At 34.7% G+C, this 19,273-nt stretch overlaps 1 protein-coding gene across 1 annotated transcript; it reads left to right on the forward strand.

Annotated features, from left to right (window-relative positions):
• The first annotated feature begins 9,031 nt into the window (after positions 1-9,031).
• On the forward strand, positions 9,032-18,702 carry KCTD1 (BTB/POZ domain-containing protein kctd1). The gene is made up of 3 exons (XM_012939615.2): positions 9,032-9,081; positions 9,203-10,242; positions 17,709-18,702. Exons 1-3 carry the CDS (start codon positions 9,058-9,060, stop codon positions 18,520-18,522), a joined length of 1,878 nt encoding a protein of 625 aa, XP_012795069.2. The 5' UTR covers positions 9,032-9,057; the 3' UTR covers positions 18,523-18,702.
• The last annotated feature ends 571 nt before the right edge of the window (positions 18,703-19,273 follow it).

Below are 19,273 nucleotides of genomic sequence, written 5' to 3' on the forward strand. Positions count from 1 at the left end.
GTGAGCGTTTGTTGCGACTTTTATGGCTCCCACTTCTGCTGACTAAGTCTTCTATACATGTAGTTACCATTCGTTTTATATGTAGAAATGGCCAGACTAGTTGTTTAAGAAGACCTTTATTCAGATCATGGAACAGAGTGGTTTGAGAGCTAGTTTCTTATCGTCAGCACACAAAAGTTTCAACACTCAATATAGGATGATAGGAAACATAGTACCCACGTAAAAAAAGATGTAAGTAAATAATTAAGCTATAACGTTTTGACGTTACGAACTCTTAACTACCCATTTTAAACTGTCGCATGTCCACTTATACCCGAGTTACCATTAATGATACTACTGAATGTTATTGTATAGTCATTTTGACAGAAAACGGTGTTTCTGCCTATATTAAAGGATGAAGAGCAGTTACCTAACTTTTGGTTTGTCTTGAACAATTCAGAAGTGTCTGACCTTCAAATGGCTAGTCATCTTAAACAATGACGGATATCTTTTGGATCACTACTTCATTCTTCCTCTGTCACACACAATTTCCTAATCTTCACTTTTTACCCCCTCATTCAACACTGTCTGGGAAATTGTGAATTAGTAGTATAAGAGTATTAGAATATTACTTTGAAATTTTCAGACCAATGCATTTTAGAAATTCGACTAAGCTAATAGGTCTTCAACAACTGCAAGCCACATTTTATTTGAATGAAAGCATCCGTATAGACAGATGAAGTTACACTTTGTAGTCTTGTAGGGTGGCGTCGAGTCGCGGTTGACTATTGATGATGTCACAGGTATTCAGTGTTTGACAACGCTTCTACCAGTAACACCTTCTAATATATTTCGTTCCCACCCAGAGAAATCAAAAGACAGAGTCAAGGAGATCGGAAGAGTATATTTGGCGATGACCAATATATCGGAATTCTCTGATCTAATCTGTCTAGCGATTGCGGTTGATGTTGAGCACGGCGTTACCACACGTGATCTGGTGCGGATGCCTGACCGAGCGCCTTCAGCTAGATGAGTCCACTAAAACATATGGTCAGCATCCAATGTCGAAAACTTACAGTGCTATTTATTTTGGGGATTTATTTACCGCTACAGATCACTCCCCCACTAGTGGGGCAGTGACGACCCTAAGACGTGGCCAGCCAGAAGTTTAAACCCAACGAGTTTGTCGTTGGTAAACACTCTTCTGATAGCTTACTAAATTTAGCAGCGTCTGGTCGTCTTTCCTTACTATATGGGACGGAGGTACAACATAGTAAAAAAAGAAAATGTACAATGAAAATTTCGGATCCTCATAAACGTCATCGTTCTTTTCCAGCCGTCCTGGAAAAGAAAAAAGAAAATGTAAGTGCATGTCGAAAATACACTCGTATGTGCGTAAAAACACAATGTCGGCGGAAAAAAAATGGAAAATAAACTCATGAACACGTAATAGCGTTAAAAAATTGTTTTTTGTTTTGTTTTTAAAATAGAAATAAAAATATATAAGCATATTAAAATTGTTTTTTTTAAAAAAATAATATAAAATGTCGAGAAGTGCCTTACGTGCAATAGTCGTTTAAATGTTCTGGAAATCTCACCCTTCTTCCAGAACGCGTCGTTTTAAGTTTATTTTCGGATACTGTCGAAGTATCATCGTGTGTGTTGGTTGTCGGATGAGGTATTATAAGTGTCGGAGTCGTGTCGTTCGATTGTACCGAAGGAAAATCGACGTAGATAGGATTTCCTTCTAAATACGCTGCTATGATGCGATCGATGCTGATGCTATCGTTGGTTCCGTTCTTATCGACTATATAGTACTTAGATTCACGTTGAAGAACTTTGAAGGGTCCTTCGTATGCTGATTCGAATGGTCGTCGATGCGAGTCTCGACGAACGAAAACGTGTGTACTATATCGTAAGTCAGGTTGAACGAAAACATCAGTTGATTGAGGTCGAGTGGAAACAGGTTTAACTGAACGCATTGCGTTTGTAAGCCTGTTCGTGTAGGAGGTTAGATCCATGTTCATTGAAGAGGATGAAGGATCCACGAATTCTCCTGGAAGTCGAAGTGTCGTTCCATAAACGAGTTGAGACGCAGTGTATCCAATGTCAGCTTTCACTGCATTGCGGATACCTAGTAAGACGAGTGGAAGAGCGTCGGTCCACTGTGAAACGTTTGCAGCTGATAGTGAAGCTTTTAGTTGTCGGTGAAAACGTTCTACCAACCCGTTTGCTTGTGGGTGGTAGGCAGTCGTTCGGAAGCGAGTGGTTCCTAAAAGTGTGGTCAGACGACGGAAAAGATCAGATTCAAACTGACGTCCGCGGTCTGTAGTGATGGTTGAAGGGCAACCGAAGTTTGCTACCCATCGTTCGACGAAGGTGCGAGCCACTGTTTCAGCAGTGATGTCCTTGATAGGTACTGCTTCTGGCCATCGAGTGAAACGGTCTACGCAGGTTAAAAGATAAGAGTATCCATTTGAATCTGGTAAAGGTCCTACCAAATCCAGATGAACATGGTCGAAACGAGCATCGGGAGTTTTAAACGAGCCTAAGGGACATTTATTGTGTCTGATAACCTTAGATTTTTGGCAGCTTACACAGGAGCGTGCCCACTCCCTCACGTCTTTATTCATTCCAGGCCAGCAAAACTGTTCTGCTATAAGCTTGATGGTTGCACGAACACCTGGATGAGAAAGTTTGTGCAATGTATTGAAGACATTGCGTCGATAATGTTTCGGCACGATTGGGCGATCCCTACCTGTAGATGTGTCACACAGTAAGGTTTCCTTACCTGTTCCCATCTGTTTGATGCGTAGTTTAAGTGTTGTGGACGATAACTCGTGCTGAAGATCACTGTCTTCTTTTTGAAGCTGGGCGAGTTTCAGAAGGTCGATTCCTTGGAGACTGTTCAAGGAAGTTATGCGAGATAAAGCGTCTGCAACTACATTGTTTGCTCCAGTGATGTGTTGAATATCTGAAGTAAACTGCGAAATGTAGTCCAGTTGTCGAGACTCACGAGGAGAGTACTTGTCAGAAGGAGAGCTTAACGAGAAAGTGAGCGGTTTATGGTCCGTGAAAAGAGTGAATTCACGGCCTTCGATATAGTGTTGGAAATGCCGTACAGCACAATACATAGCTAGGAGTTCCCTACCGAATGTGCTGTATCTCGATTCGGTGTCTAGCAACCTTCTAGAGAAAAATGCCAAGGGTTGCCAGGAGTTGTTAACCCATTGTTGTAAGACCCCTCCGATTGCCGAAACGGATGCGTCTACTGCGATGCTAATGGGTGCTCGGGTGTCCTGGTGTGCAAGCATTGTTGCTTTAGCAATCAGTTCCTTAACTGTGGAGAATGCTTTTCGTGCGGTGTCGTCTAAATTAATGGATTTTGCATTTCCACGAAGTTGGTCGGTCAGAGGTTTCATAAGTAACGCGCATTTCGGTATGAAACGTCTATAGAAACTTACGAGGCCGTTAAACGTGCGTAATTGCTTGACGGTGGTCGGTTCTGGGTAATCCAGAATGGCCGCCACTTTGGTTCTAAGGGGTCGGATACCTTGAGCATCGATAGTGTGTCCTAGGAAGTCTAACGAGTCGGTTCCGAATTGGCATTTCTGAACGTTTACAGTTATGCCATGTTTTTCTAATCGTTCGAAAACAAGATCCAGATGCTTGAGATGTGTTTCTCTGTCCGGACTTGCGATTAGACAGTCGTCAACATACGCATGTACGAAGTTGAGACCTCGAAAAACGTCGTCTATGAATCTTTGGAATGTTTGAGCAGCGTTCCTTAGACCGAAAGGCATTCGCGAAAATTCATAGAGTCCGAAGGGAGTTATGATAGTTGTTTTCGGTATGTCGTCAGTAGCCATAGGGATTTGGTTATACGCTTTAACCAAATCGATTTTCGAAAAGACAGTTGTACCTTTCAAGGTAGCTGTCAAATCGTGAATGTGAGGCAACGGGTAACGATCGGGAATGGTTTTCGCGTTCAATCGCCGATAGTCACCAGTTGGACGCCAATCGTTGCTGTCCTTTTTAGGGACCATGTGCAACGGAGATGCATATGGGCTACTTGATGGTCGTATGATTACTAAGTCTATCATATGGTCGAATTCGTTTTTCGCTAACCTTAGCTTTTCAGGAGCTAGTCGTCGTGCTTTAGAGAATACAGGTGGTCCTGTAGTCGTGATGTGATGTGTAACATTGCTGGTTACACACGGTAGTTCCGGTTGAGTTTGTTGTATCCCAGGGTACTTATCGAGTAGTGGCTGATAAAGTGGGTCGATCATATGCTTAACTGTGACTGGGGATAATCTGCAACCAGAAAAGGAAGTTACGCAAACGGACAAATTAGTGTTTCCGTCTACTAGCCTCCGTTTGCGCGTGTCGATGATCAGATTGTGGTGTTGTAGAAGGTCCATACCAATGATTGGCATAGAAACATCTGCAATAACGAAAATCCAGTGGATGGGTTTGCTTAAACCCACGTTAAGGTAAACGTACCTTTTGCCATACGTAGCGATCGGTTTTCCGTTTGCCGCCTGCAAGTTAAGGGTCGATTCGTGTAGTCGGTCGTTAGGATTTGCTGGGAGAACGCTAACTTCTGCGCCAGTGTCGACGAGGTAGCGAACTCTCGTTGTCACATCTGTGACGAATAACAGACGGCTTTGTTCGCCGGCTACGGTTGCCGTTAACGCGTGCCGGCTTGGAAGTTTCCCGAATTGCTCCTCGAATCAGTCGGTTTCGTGTTGGGAAAATTGCAGGGTTTTCTGCAATTTCTGGAAAACTTTCCATACTGGTTATGATACCAGCACCAGTCGGGGTTATCTGTCTCTCGTGGTCTAGAGACAGATCGCTTACGTGAAATGCTTCTACGTGGTGTGCGCGATCTCTTACGGTCGGTACGAAGACTAAGATAACGCGTGAGTGTGTGACATAAGTCGGTTATATCATTCTGAGTCGTGTGAGGTTTTTCTTTGACTGAAAATACTTCGGTAGTAGGTTTCGTAATTTCTAAAATGCGGTCGGCTGATGCAGCTAGTTCGTCTAAGGCGTTGTTCTGGAACGAGACCAGAACTGCTTGTACCTGTTGGGGAAGTTTTGACAAGAAGAGTTGTTTGAATAGACCTTCGTCGAAAGTTTTTGGGCCTATTACCTCTCTCATCCGTTGCAACATGTCTGTCGCAGAACCAAGTTGCAGGTCGATGTTATTGAAGAGTTGATCTAACCTTTGTCGATCGGTTAGGTCTCCTCTTTTAAGAATCGAACGTTTCAAGGTTTCGTAAGGTTCAGAAACATTACTAGTAAACATACTAGGTGTTACGTACCTGTTGAATTCGCGCGGTAGTGCCTTGACTACTGCGAGGAATTGTGCACGTGTGTCGATCACGCCGTGCTCGAAGTCGGCTTCTGCGTAGCAAAACCAGGCTTCGATGTTGTCGGGCCAGAAAGGCATCAGTTGAAATGAAGGCGGGGACAAAGTCTCAAGCTTGAGTACTTTAGGTGTCTGTTCAGTCATGATGAAGTATGAAGTACGATAATGAACGAGGGGAAAAAATATATATATCCAAGAAAAAACACGAAAAAAAAGGCAATGATATATAAAAATCCCAAAAAGGAACAGACTCACAGTTGCAATTAGGTGTACCAGATCACGTCAGTCTCACCAATGATGATGTCACAGGTATTCAGTGTTTGACAACGCTTCTACCAGTAACACCTTCTAATATATTTCGTTCCCACCCAGAGAAATCAAAAGACAGAGTCAAGGAGATCGGAAGAGTATATTTGGCGATGACCAATATATCGGAATTCTCTGATCTAATCTGTCTAGCGATTGCGGTTGATGTTGAGCACGGCGTTACCACACGTGATCTGGTGCGGATGCCTGACCGAGCGCCTTCAGCTAGATGAGTCCACTAAAACATATGGTCAGCATCCAATGTCGAAAACTTACAGTGCTATTTATTTTGGGGATTTATTTACCGCTACACTATGATCACCACTACACTGAGACTACATGCCAGTTATTGAGTTAGATCCCACCGTAGGCCAAAAACCAGAAGGCAGTTGATGGTCATAATAAGATATATTTGTTGGCAATCTAGTGGTATCGAAAGACTACCGAGATCGTGCCAAAGATTACAAGTGGAACTACTGAGCGTGACTGAGAGCGTCCTTGGGTCACAGTCGATGGGAAAATGTATGTTTTTAGTACAGTTAAACAAGCAAGTATAGTAAAACAATCACTGATACAATTGGTTATAATAATGATTGTTTCCATTATACCAATCTCATTCTCTTGATAAAAGTAGGTCACTACAACTTAGTAATATTTCGGCGATAAATAAAACCTAATCATGTGATTTTTACAAAAGGATGATAACTTACATCATGTTTTTACAGTTTGAAATATCAAACTTTTAAATGTAACATCATTAGATCGTAAAGTGTATTTCTGTAAAGAAAACCAACTCCATGTAGATAAAAATTCACATTTATCAGTAGACAAAAATGTTTACTGAATCATGTCCTTGTGAGGAAGTTATTCACATTGTTTTCCTAGATTATGACATCTTTTATTTACTGAACCGAAATGTATGTGATATGAAAATCCCTCATATAAATATATAAATCTAAGCATTTTAGTATCCTCAATACCTTCAAAAAATTATATATCCTAAGTTGTGCACTTTTACGATACTTAGCAATCCACAGAAGCCATCAATATCAATAAAATATTGATGTATTTCTGTTATCTGAATTTAAAAAAATTGAATTTCTGGCACTTCGCGTCGTAATGAACCTGGAATTGGCAAGTCAAACCTTGCCATCAATACTTATAAGGTAATCACTAAACTTTTGAAATTCACTAGATTTTATTAACTAAATTCTTTTATTTTCGTTTGATATTCCATATATTTTATAATTTTATCTTACAAATACTCTGCTTTAAAAGCGAAACCGTCATTATGATTCTGTTATTATCCTATAAAAACTTCAGAACACCAAGTTGACACGTAAGTTAAGCATCGTTCTTAAGTTTAGAAGTCATTTTCTCTGAATTTGTGTATCTTACAAGTTCAAACACAAATAAGCTAGTTTAAGAACTTCGATACTCTATTTCCCATATAAATTAACATTTATTTGCGCTAAAGTAATTTTATCCATTACTTTACTTCTATAGAAACATTTATTGTTTGTTTACCCATTTGAAGTTTCTTTATAACTTAAAAACTTCAGCCTCTATTCAACTATTTTCCTTTACTTATTTAAATTACCTCAGGCTAGTTAACTCTAACTCACAAAATTAGCCTAAAGGTAAAATGTAGGTTAACATTGTTCTGCCATTGTCACTGCGAACTTTTATATTTTTTTAATATGTTACTTTTAAATTCTTACTAGCTAACCTATTCATTTGTATTTCTTTCGTACCTTGTTTCGCCTCATCTCATCATACTCCGTTATTCTTTATCGTTTCTTCTTTCCTAGAGCATTCCTAAAGCGTTTCTTAATCATTCATCTGAACCTGTGTAACACTGACATACAAATATGTATCTATTTATAATGAAAAATGCCTTGAGGTGATCATTCAGTATTGGATGTTTTAAAATCGGAAACACGTTACTCTCTACAATATATATATATATATATATATATATATATATATATATATAAACGTTAGATTGCACGAGATGAATAAAATAGCATCTTGGTTATAATGAAGATATTCGTACAGGTTCACAATAAATAAACTATATTGTATTACTTGGAAAAAAGTGAGTTCAACCAAACATGTACAATACGCGTGTACTAAAATTTAGAAAATTTATTCAGTTAAAATGATATTGATAAGTAAATTAAATTAAGGTGGTATTATTTAATGTTTTATTGTATTAATTATTATGTGTTAACGGTACCTCTAATTCATAACAATTTTTCATTTAATATCAAGTGGTCATTAATAAATCAATATTATTATTATCATACATTTTGCCAGAAGTTCCATAAATTCATTGATTTATTTAGGTACTTTTGACATTACCATGAACTTATGTGCCTGGATCCCAGAGTTGATGTTTACTCAGGTACTCGAACCCAGTACCGTTCGCTTCAAAAGCCATCGCGTTATCCACTTAGCTACTGAGTCCTGATGGTCACCTGCTTGTGCAATCGGGTGAAGTTTAAAGTCACTTGGTGTTGTTTTACTTGTATCTTCCCATTGCTATTTAGGACTGTAATTGATCAATCTCATGTTGACAAGTCCCAAATAGGACGAAACGTGCTTCCTGGATTCCACTGCTAGCCACTATCCATCTTTGCTTAAAAGGCTTGTGACTTAAGGCTATATCGAGGCAATCCTCACAGGATGCACATATGCCAATAAGAGATTGACCAATTGCAGTCCTAAATATCAGTGGGAAGATACAAATAAAAAAAACACCAAGTGAATGAAATTATGATATCTGTTTTAAACAATATGTACTAAAATGAACAGAAATATCCTGAAAAAAATATACTAAATTTATCTTACTGAACATATATAATTTACTCTTACCTAAAGAACTAATTACTTGTTTTTCTATTTAGCTATTTTATTGTTTTTATATTCTCTAAAATTATGAACATGATTAAGCCATAAAAACACCAAGTTTATATGATCTTAATTACTAGCGAATTCATCATTTAAATAATATATAATCCCAATAGTAAGAGATGAGATATATAATTGGTTACGTTTGACTCAAAATCAATGAAATTTACTTCATATTTGAGTTTTATATACCGTAAACAAACCAAAAAATTAGATTAGATTAAAAAAAGAAAAGAAAACTCATACTAAAGAAGGACTTCTAAATTCATAAATATTTAACGTAAACACTTATTACTGAGAGTTGATTCTAGTGAAAATTTTTTTAAAAAAATAAACACTTTAGGTGAATGTTTACACCTTCATAAATAATTATTGTCTCAACTTGAATAATTCCAGAGTACTGGAGTTAATTGGTAGAACAATTTAAATCTGAACCGGTTCAGTCAACGAAGAATAATACTTCATTATTTCAATACTAATAATCTATGAATACGAAACGAAATTTTGTGGTAAGTTTTTGGGAAAAAAAAGAAATTTTGTGAAGTGATTTTATTATCATTATTATGTACAAATTTGCCACTGTATTCAAAATATAATAAGGCATATAATTATACCTGTTTCAATTTATAGAACATAATGATACCCGAACAGATCACATCATTATCTGAATTATCATCTCATATACCAATATCAACTTCAATTCTACCTAGTACAACACACGCTACTGAGTTGATGATTGATAGGACAACAGAACTTCTCAAACTTATACAGACAGCTTCCAATGGACAAAACATACTCAAGCTAGATTGGATGAACTTTCAAAGTTCAAATGAATTACAAGAGTATACAGAACATAAAAATAAAGTTGACGAATACGCTAATAGTAATCAAGGTGATTTCGTTAATATTCAAAGTGAATTAAATGTTGGCCTGAAAGATCTCATCAATCAGTTACAACCATGTCAGCGAATAGAGATGGAAAGTCATAATCGTGCAACTGACAACTCAGAGATCATTAGTACGTCTGAATCTAACAAATCTGTTACCATGTTTCATGATAGTAGTGAGGTCAGTACATGGAATCCACCTAAATTATACCAATTATGCAATGAAATAAAACAGTATCAAGAGTATTCTGATGTTGACAGCAGATTATCAACTGATCTAATATTGCTTTTAAATACGTTGAATGATTCGGCTTCGTCAATTGTTGCATCAGTAAAATTAGGCCCTAAGAACTGCATTAATAATGATAATAACAATCAATCTAATTATGAAGGATACAATATGATAAAAACTAACGACTTTGCAAACATTGAATGTTTTAATAAAAATGATTTATTGAATATAACAAATAGTGGACGTTCTCAAATGCAATCAACAAATAAAATCTCTAACAATAACAATGAACTTTTATTTACGGAATCACAAGGAAAACTCACAAGTGGTCTTTTCAAGTCTAATGATAACATCAATTCTTTGGGAATCCAGCATGAAATTCAACAACAGCAACCACAATCTAAATTATATGATACTTCTAATAAAAGGCCAGTATTACACTGGGCTAAACTTGGTGTACCTCAACCTGCCAGTCCTACCAGATATTCAGCTCCAGTACATATAGATGTTGGTGGTACACTATATACATCTTCATTAAAAGCTTTAACAAAGTGAGTGAAAATCTTACTAACTACTAACATATCATTAGTTTAAAATTATTAATTAGTATAATATCCCAGTTGTTAACTATTAGATAAGATGATTAGGTTGAAATCGGCATCTCAACTTATCCTCATATCTCACAAAACAATATATCGTTTTTAGAAGGTAAATTAGGAATACTACGAATATTTTTGAAAAGAAATATTGATGATTTGAAACAAAAAAGCTAATCACCTTAGTTTACATTTTAGTGATCATAAAATTGTATCACGATGTATATAAGTGTTTGTTATGTATGTTTTTTTAACTGTGAAAAGATCAGTCAGATATATTTAATTAATATCTAAATAACGCCTGAAGATACACAATTATTCAATGGAAAAATAGCAAATTTGACACTGTTTTATTCATACTTTGTTTACAATTTTAGACATATATTGCTTTATTGTAATTATCTAAAACCAATTATTTGAAAATATTTGATGACAAGCTAGCATTATAAAAACACCTCTTGTAAAATAGATATTAATCTTCTGAAGTTTGATACTGTTTACTCTTTCCTAATTATTTTATAACTCTTCGGAAATCCGACATGAAATTCTTACTTATGTTACAATGGAATATATAATATTCTCTTTAAAGCAGGAAACCATTGGCAAAATCTGTCACAAAGGTAATATATTCTCAAAGCGGTACTTTAAAAAGTTCCACTCCCTTAAAAGTAACTGGCTACATGAGTGAGTTGTTGAAACACGTAAAAACCAAATTTATAATTTATACAGATACATATTCTAAATTACCGTCTACTGAATTGCCGAAGCTTAGTTGTTTTACCAGAAAGACGATGAATTTCAGGTTTACATTGACTCAGTATATTAACCAGATACTTCTACTGTAATATCAACTTTTGTCACAGGTTTTATATTTTAGCAAGGGCAAGATAGGGTCTCAAATAATGATATGTTAATTTACACTGCAAATGCTATTAGTGCACCTTGATTTTAAAAAATCAGCGAAATATAAATTTAACATTATATCAAAGTACTTTTTTCCAATCAATAATTTTTTTTAAATCTTAAAATATGTAACTGTACGATAATAAGAAATATTCGAATCATCGTATTAATTAAGAGTTCCGGAAGCAGTACAATTTAAGCCAAACAAAACTAAATGAGCACAAATGAACGTATTGTATTTGGAATTCTTAATAAGCAGGAAATCAAGTACAAAAATATCATTAATTCATACAAATACCACAAATTGTTTTGAACTGAAAAATCAAACTTCAACGGAAAGACAGTGGTTTTTTACTGTTATTCTAAATTCATTAATTTCTTACTAGAAAGTAAAAGTATATCTCATATTTTTGCCACCAGATCCTCTTTGAAATTCAGAAAACATAACTAATCATGGTTGATTTTTGTTTAGTAACCTAACTGCCAAGTACAGGCTTATGTTCTTAACTTAAAGCTATATCTTAGAGGAAATCCAGTGATAATACCAGGTTTCTACAACCAAAATATGTGAATAGAGATTCAAAAACTGACTTATTTCTGAAGAACTGTGATTATTATAGTACCTCATTTAATCTTTAGTTTTACTTGAGAAATCAAATAGAAGGTGAGAGAATATTAAACAGAGTAAACTTTTTTTATATTAGTAAAATCGGTGAGACTATAATTTATGGATGAACCAATCAGGAATAAGATGACAGGTCTTGAATTTTGACGCGAAACTCACTCATCGATACTGTTTTGGCATTATAGGTGACGTCAGTCCGTGATGAAAACATTACATCTAATTCATAACCTTAACGTTCAACTGTAAATCATAATTCTAATTCCTCACACTGATTTGTAATCTTAATTTGGTCGTAGTTGTTAGGCGGATACTCTCAAAATCACTCTAGCGTTGCTAAAAAGTTGTCAATAAATTATAGTCTCACCGCGAAATCTTTTCTTCTTATCGTAAATTAGAAGCTTTATGGAAAATGTTATGATTCTGTTAAATTGAGTTCTAGTAACATGACTAGTAAGTAATGTGTTTACCATAAAATATGAATTTCTTGTATTCCATACCAAAATGGTTTAGAAATCTGAAACATTCATGAATCACTTCTCAAATATACCTATAATCATCAGTGTTTCTTTTTACGATATAATTTTAGAAACGTTTTATTTACGAAATATATCATTTGAATGAAACATATCTCACAGTTCTCATTAAAGCAATGATCTTCTTTCTTACTGCATGCTGAATTCTCATTTCCTTCAATCACATTCGTTGTAATAAGAAAAAACCACAAACCAGAAAGAATACAATAGAATTCAATAATTCCGCTCAATTTTATAGATAAACTGACAAATGTAAAATAGCACTATTTTAAAGCGTGACAACTGAGTAGGTTTTCTATTTACTAGTAAATACACTATCTGGAAGCTATTTCGTCATAATATCACACAATTAAGATCTAAACGAATTTGCCTTCTGGGAAATTATAACTTCTCTAGTTCATAAACGATAGCATACGCACAAACCACGTTTACATCAAAAAGGTTATATTGCTCAAGGCTAAGCTGATCAAATCCCTGGCCTAGAGCAATCTTGACTTTGGTGATTAGCAAAAAACGATAGTTGAAGTTGATAAGAGCGTAAACTTAATCAGTAACTGGAGGTGAATTATAGTGAGTATATACCTAATACATTAATTCAGTATAAAACCTAGTGATATGCACCACTATCCATAAATCCATTTTAGAAAGCATGAATTCTTTGATACTCGTGTGTGTATATGTGTATAACGATATATGAACACAGACTCAACCTGAATAATTATAAAGTCAGCACATTCAAAATGCCGAGACGCTTATATACATAAATTAAGGAAGTCTAAACTACAAAAACATATCAAATTAAACATAACATAGTGAAATCATGATAAATGGAAATAAAATGAGATATTTACGGTTGTTATATATACAAAGACTATTTAATTTGACGCGTGAAGAACAATCCCTTGAGGGTTAATTATAATAAACTTTGTTAAAATTTAACATGTTACATTAAATTCTCGATGATTTCTGCACATGGATTTTTAAAGATCTGTATGATTTAAATATGATTTAGGAAGCAGTCTGATCGCTCTTCAACAACGACAGTGGTTAGAAATACGTAATGTATAATCCAACCAACTCAATTAACCGACATTCACAATCCCATCAATCGATCAACAAACATTATAAAATAAATCTTGGTAGCTTAAATACTGAAAATATATTAGTTGATAATCGTTAACATCTATCTGTCATCTAGTTGGTATACAGTTGCTGGTATTGTGACAAGCCCACATGAGTTGTTCTAGCTTTCATGTAGACCGATTTATTCATTCTTCTTCAGTCACATTTTGACCTTATCACTTATTCGCTTATTAACCCTGACTGTGTTAATTGCTCACCCTATCTATTCATTATGTAACTGCAACTTACTTTTGGTTTGACTAAAAATATTGAGTTACGTTTCAATAAATCGAGTTGGCTTACTCGCCTTCTCCTCTGTTCGTCACTTCGTTTCGTTTTGCTTTGCTTTCTTCACTTCATTTCTCTGATTGTATGTCCGGATCAACGAGTTTACGAAATATACATATTCAAAATTCATTCTCTTATTTGGCATATTTTATTCTGTTGTTCTCTAACGTGAATTAAGTCGATAATTATCTACGAGGGTAGCCATGATGTATATTTCGATAACATCATACAATCAAATCGGAGAGAGATCACGGCACCACAAAAGTGGTGAGCCCATCGATAACCTCATCTACAATATCATGACACTACAACAAAAAGCACTCTTTCAACAATGTGAATTAGTATTTGACAACAGTGAACCAGAAACCTGTGCATCAGCCAAGTCATAACTTATCGTAACTGTTAATCTCTTAATTCAGTTACTGTTTGTCACCTTTCCTAACTTAACTATATCATTAAGTTAGAATTAATGGTTAGTGTAGGAAATTAAGTCATTGCTTACTGGCGTTCCGTAATTACTATAATCATTAGTTGGTGAACAAAACCAACTTCAAAATGAATGAAAGCTACATACTTTCAACTTGAATAACTTCCAATAGATTGAAAAGAACTTAGTTGTTTTGCCGAACTAATTTACTAGTTTTTTATCTATTCATCTTGTTTCTTCAACTTGGAATTCATATGATTGAATTGTTTAAATCGCTATTCGAATATAAATTATGTTTGATTGGAAAAAAATGTCAAAAAAACTTCGAGTACAATTAAAAGTTGATGTGATCAATCAAGTAATTTACTATAAATTCATTGATATAATCATTAATGAAGTTAAGTTGTATTCACAATTGATTGATCACTGGGTGGTGATCAATATCATGTGTGTCAGGTCCTTCTTAGTGCAGATCGAATGCTATCGACCAAGTTGCAATGTGGCCACTAGTCTAGATGACTCGATATTGCGTGCAATATGTTGAGATAAGATGGTAGTTAGAGGTAGTTAACAAGAAACTCTGGACCCGGGTTTCATGCTATCTATAATTCGTCAGGAACGTGTACCTGTAATCTTGAGGGAACTGGTACTCCCTGACGGACTACATCCAGTGTAACTCAGCTTCATAGTTAAATCCATCAAATAATTTTCTTCATTAAAATGTTGGTACATGATTTATTGATTGAAATCTTTCAAAAACTTATTTTTAACTCGTATAGAAGATCAATGTTATTTTCATCATGAATATATTTTTTCTCCGATGGAATAAATGTGATATTCACAATTTTGAACTTTTATTTTCCAACTAGATTTTTCAACTTTTATTCTTACTTCAGAGAATATTATAATGTAAATAGTCAGTCAATTAATTATCACAAATAAATGATTAGTTTATAAACATAAGCTAATAAATCATCTTCAATTATAAAGTGTATGAACGAATTTTTCACAGATTGAAATCATGAGACAGTTGAAGCTAGACCACCATGGAAAACCTGGAAGCACTGGACGGCCGTTTCGTCCCGGTATGGGACTCCTCAGCGGTGCGCATCCACGATCCCGCACCACGCGGGGCTCGAACCCAGGACCTACTGGTTTCGCGCGCGAGCACTTAACCATTAGACCACTGAGCCGGCATACAACGGTGTTAATGTCTAACTTCAACCAATCCACGAAGTTGCGCCACCATATACCAATGTCTTAAGTGAGCTGATATCTCACAACAGACCTGGTTGTACTCCACTGGTAACGGCTTCCCACTAGAACTCCAGGAGTATCTCTTGAAGTCAGTCACTAGTGAGCAGATGATTATTATCAGAAGGGGTTTGTGGAGATTTTTAGAAATTTTCACAGATTGAAATCATGAGTCAGTTGAAGCTAGACCACAGTAAGTCCTGGGGTCGAGCCCCGTGTGGTGCGGGATCGTGGATGCGCACTGTTGAGGAGTCCCATACTAGGACGAAACGGCCGTCCAGTGCTTCCAGGTTTTCAATGGTGGTCTTGCTTCAACTGATTCATGATTTCAATCTGTGAAAATTTCTAAAAATCTCCACAAACCCCTTCTGATATGAACGAATTATCAAAAACCTAAATATACATATTTCAATATTATTCTATTCAAACTTCCTTCAACTTTATTTTTATGATATATTATTAGATGCTGGTAACTAGTTTTCTCTTTTTGGAAAATGAATTATTTAAAATGTGATAAATGCATCAATTAATTAAAAACAGAAAAAATCATACTGTAATAAACGAGAATACAAGTGGGAACAATCAAATGTATTTGAACACAAAATTACGGAACGGGTTAGTAAAATCTGGAAAACATACAGTGAATACTTCATTTGCAAAATGTTAATTAATTGTCTCAGACTTCACTGTTCATTCATTAGTTTCCACATCAATCATTCTTTGTTCTTATTCTCTTTTCTTCGATTTTCCTAACCTTCTACCTCCAGGCATTTCACTTTCGATTGGATGATACATACTATTTATATCTGTCGACATCAGTAGCACGCACCACAATACTAGGACATTGGAAAAGTCTAAAACGCTTTAAAGAATTCTTAATAATACATACATTGTTGTCCGTCATTATGTTAAAACAGACCACTGATCACTGTATTTTTTATGAGTTGTGTAAGAATATTCTGTTAGTTACTAAACTAAGTGAAGATATTGCTTTTTGTAAAAAATTCAGTGGCTAATCATGATTTATTAAGTTTACATTGAACAGACATTCCTGTCAATGATAAGATAAACAGTTTGTTTCATTATGGGTTGTTCATTTTGAAAAGTGGTGATTTTCAAATTCATTTTGATAACTAAAATCTTATGTTTGGTCCATGACAATTAGAAATTTTGGGTAAAATCCCTAACAGAGTTGAAGTTTGGGAAATAGGAGAACGAAGTAATAGGACCCTTACAGTATACTCCTAAATTCTGTTCTATGCACAAAATGAGATGGGTCATTCGTGTTATCGATTTTTTGATGCAATTTTAGTAGTATTTCAGTGTCATACTTTTATTAACATTGCATTTCACTTATCACAATTTGTTAGATTATTTCATGTTTATAGCGTTTCGAGTAATATATGTAGAAATAGGATCTGATCTGCTGGTATGCTGGCCTATATATAATAGTATTTTGGACGAATTCGAAGATATAGTACTTAACAGTTACTTCCCAATTGAGTTTTTTCAGTTTTCATACATAATCAGAGTTCAGGAAAGAGATTACCATTGAAAGTACATATTAACTCTATGTATTTGTACAATGTTATCCAACGTTTTGATTTTCCTTAGCAAGGCTGATAAATCTTTCCATATACACACACACTGAATACCATATAGATAATTTGTTATTACTTGTTATTAAACAGAGTTGAAATATTTTTCGCTCCTTCTTTGATTGAATAGTAGCGTCCTAAATAAATTTCATGATAATATGTGGTGGGTTTATCGTCTAAATGTGATTAACTGAAGCTTGTTGACTGCTTGTTGTTCACATTGAAAGAAAATACAACAGTATGATAAAAGTAAAAATTAAAATTCGATGCCTTTTTGGTTTCACCTCCGAGTTGATAAAGCGTTTAGCGAATGACCCGTGAATTCTCGATTTCAATCTCACTGTTATTTATGTTAAATATCATTGTTACGAACACACACTCAATACGCCTTTTTGATTGGTTTCGAAACATGTAATGCTGTATTCGATGTATAAATGATCAAAGATTTTATCTCAGTCAACATGACAATATGAATGTACCCATCATGTATGAGATTAGTCACTAACACAGTAAAATCACACACCTAGATTGTAGTCCAAAATTTTGATTTGAATACAAGTTATATGATTTCATACATTTATGAATTCCTTTGAGCGACGAGCTATAAAGAACTAAAGATTTTCGCGAGTATTCAAAGTTTTATAACCGTAATATTTTTTCAAATGACACAGGTACCCAAACTCAATTTTAGGCAAAATGTTCAACGGCACAATACCAATTGTATTAGATACAATGAAACAACATTATTTTATAGATCGTGATGGGGTATTATTTAGACATGTGCTCAATTTCCTACGTACTAATAAAGTTAACTTAGATCCTAATTTTACAGAATTTGATCAGTTAGTGGAAGAAGCAACCTTTTATGGGTTAGATGAAATGGTTAATCAACTCAAACGAATCAAGACTGAACTGAAGAGGAAAGAAACAAATAATAGGAAGTGTGCTCATGAAGAAGAAAAAAACGAGACAGATATGCCATTTCCTCCAAAAAAACAGTTGAAAATTGATACTGCACAAAAATCGGAGATTAGTAATATATGTTCTGATTCAGTCGTAAACACTACGATAGAAATCTCCACTCTTCCAGAATGTATAGCTAACAGTTCACCTTCACATCAAAAAGACCGATTTGGGCACACCTTGCCATCGAATAAAGTAACACAAAGTAAATGTTTTTTTATATTAACAGAGATTGACAAAATTTCACCACATCAAGGAAGAATGATCTTTTCAAAATGCAACAATCTAAGATTATCAGAATGTTTTAATGATTTAAATAATTATTTCGCTAATTATCTACCTAATTCTTATCAAATAACAGAATATGAAAATCATTCTGAAATAACATGGTTTATGATGTCAACATACAATCAACTTAAACTATGGGAATTATTATTAAATCATAACTGTGAACTGACTATTCAGTATCAAATAAAAAAAGCCGATAGAAATTGTGATATATGTTTATTTAGATCAAAATAGTGAATTATGAAGAGGCTTTTTTTACCTTACCATTACATTTTTGTTTACTTCGTTAATTTATTTACTTAGTTCGTCCCCTCTCAAAATATCATTAATCTGTTTTTGCAACAACTAAAAAGCAAATATTTTATTTATTAAAATATAATATCTATTTAGACGAATATTTGTTTTTAGATTTTGTCTATATTTTAACTAGTTCCTTGTTTGTTGATCAATAGTTAGTTGCACGATTTCCGCACTTCTTACAGTTTAATTGTCAACTTCCAAAGTAAATCTGAGTTTTCTATTCCTTATGCTTAAACAGAATATTGTTCCTTAATTGATAGGAACACTTTTTCTGTTTGATAAGTGATCCATTCATATTCTTAACGATTTAGTCACTTAACGTCCCATAATTTGATTATTTTGTTACTGGTGACTGTACCTATCGGTAAAAATATTGTTTAGGTATATTTTGTTTACTCTGTACTCATATTAACTTTGACAGTGCTGTTCCTGAACCCTTTTGTAATCTGTTCTATGTTATTACACAAAATATACTACTAGTTGGAGTCTTTCGAAGTATTGGAATTAAAAAGCGACTCACTGAATAATACAAAGACAGAACTATTATAACGTCAGCAATTCTGGAACTTACAAATAGCTACTAAACTTTTATCAGTTACTATATAACAACGTGAGTATTAACGGATAATGACTTATGAACCATTGTGACAACTAAACTTCCAGGATCTGGGTTGGACCCAAAAGA

The sequence above is a fragment of the Schistosoma haematobium genome, chromosome 4 (genome assembly GCF_000699445.3).
Source record: "Schistosoma haematobium chromosome 4, whole genome shotgun sequence".
NCBI lineage: Eukaryota > Metazoa > Platyhelminthes > Trematoda > Strigeidida > Schistosomatidae > Schistosoma > Schistosoma haematobium.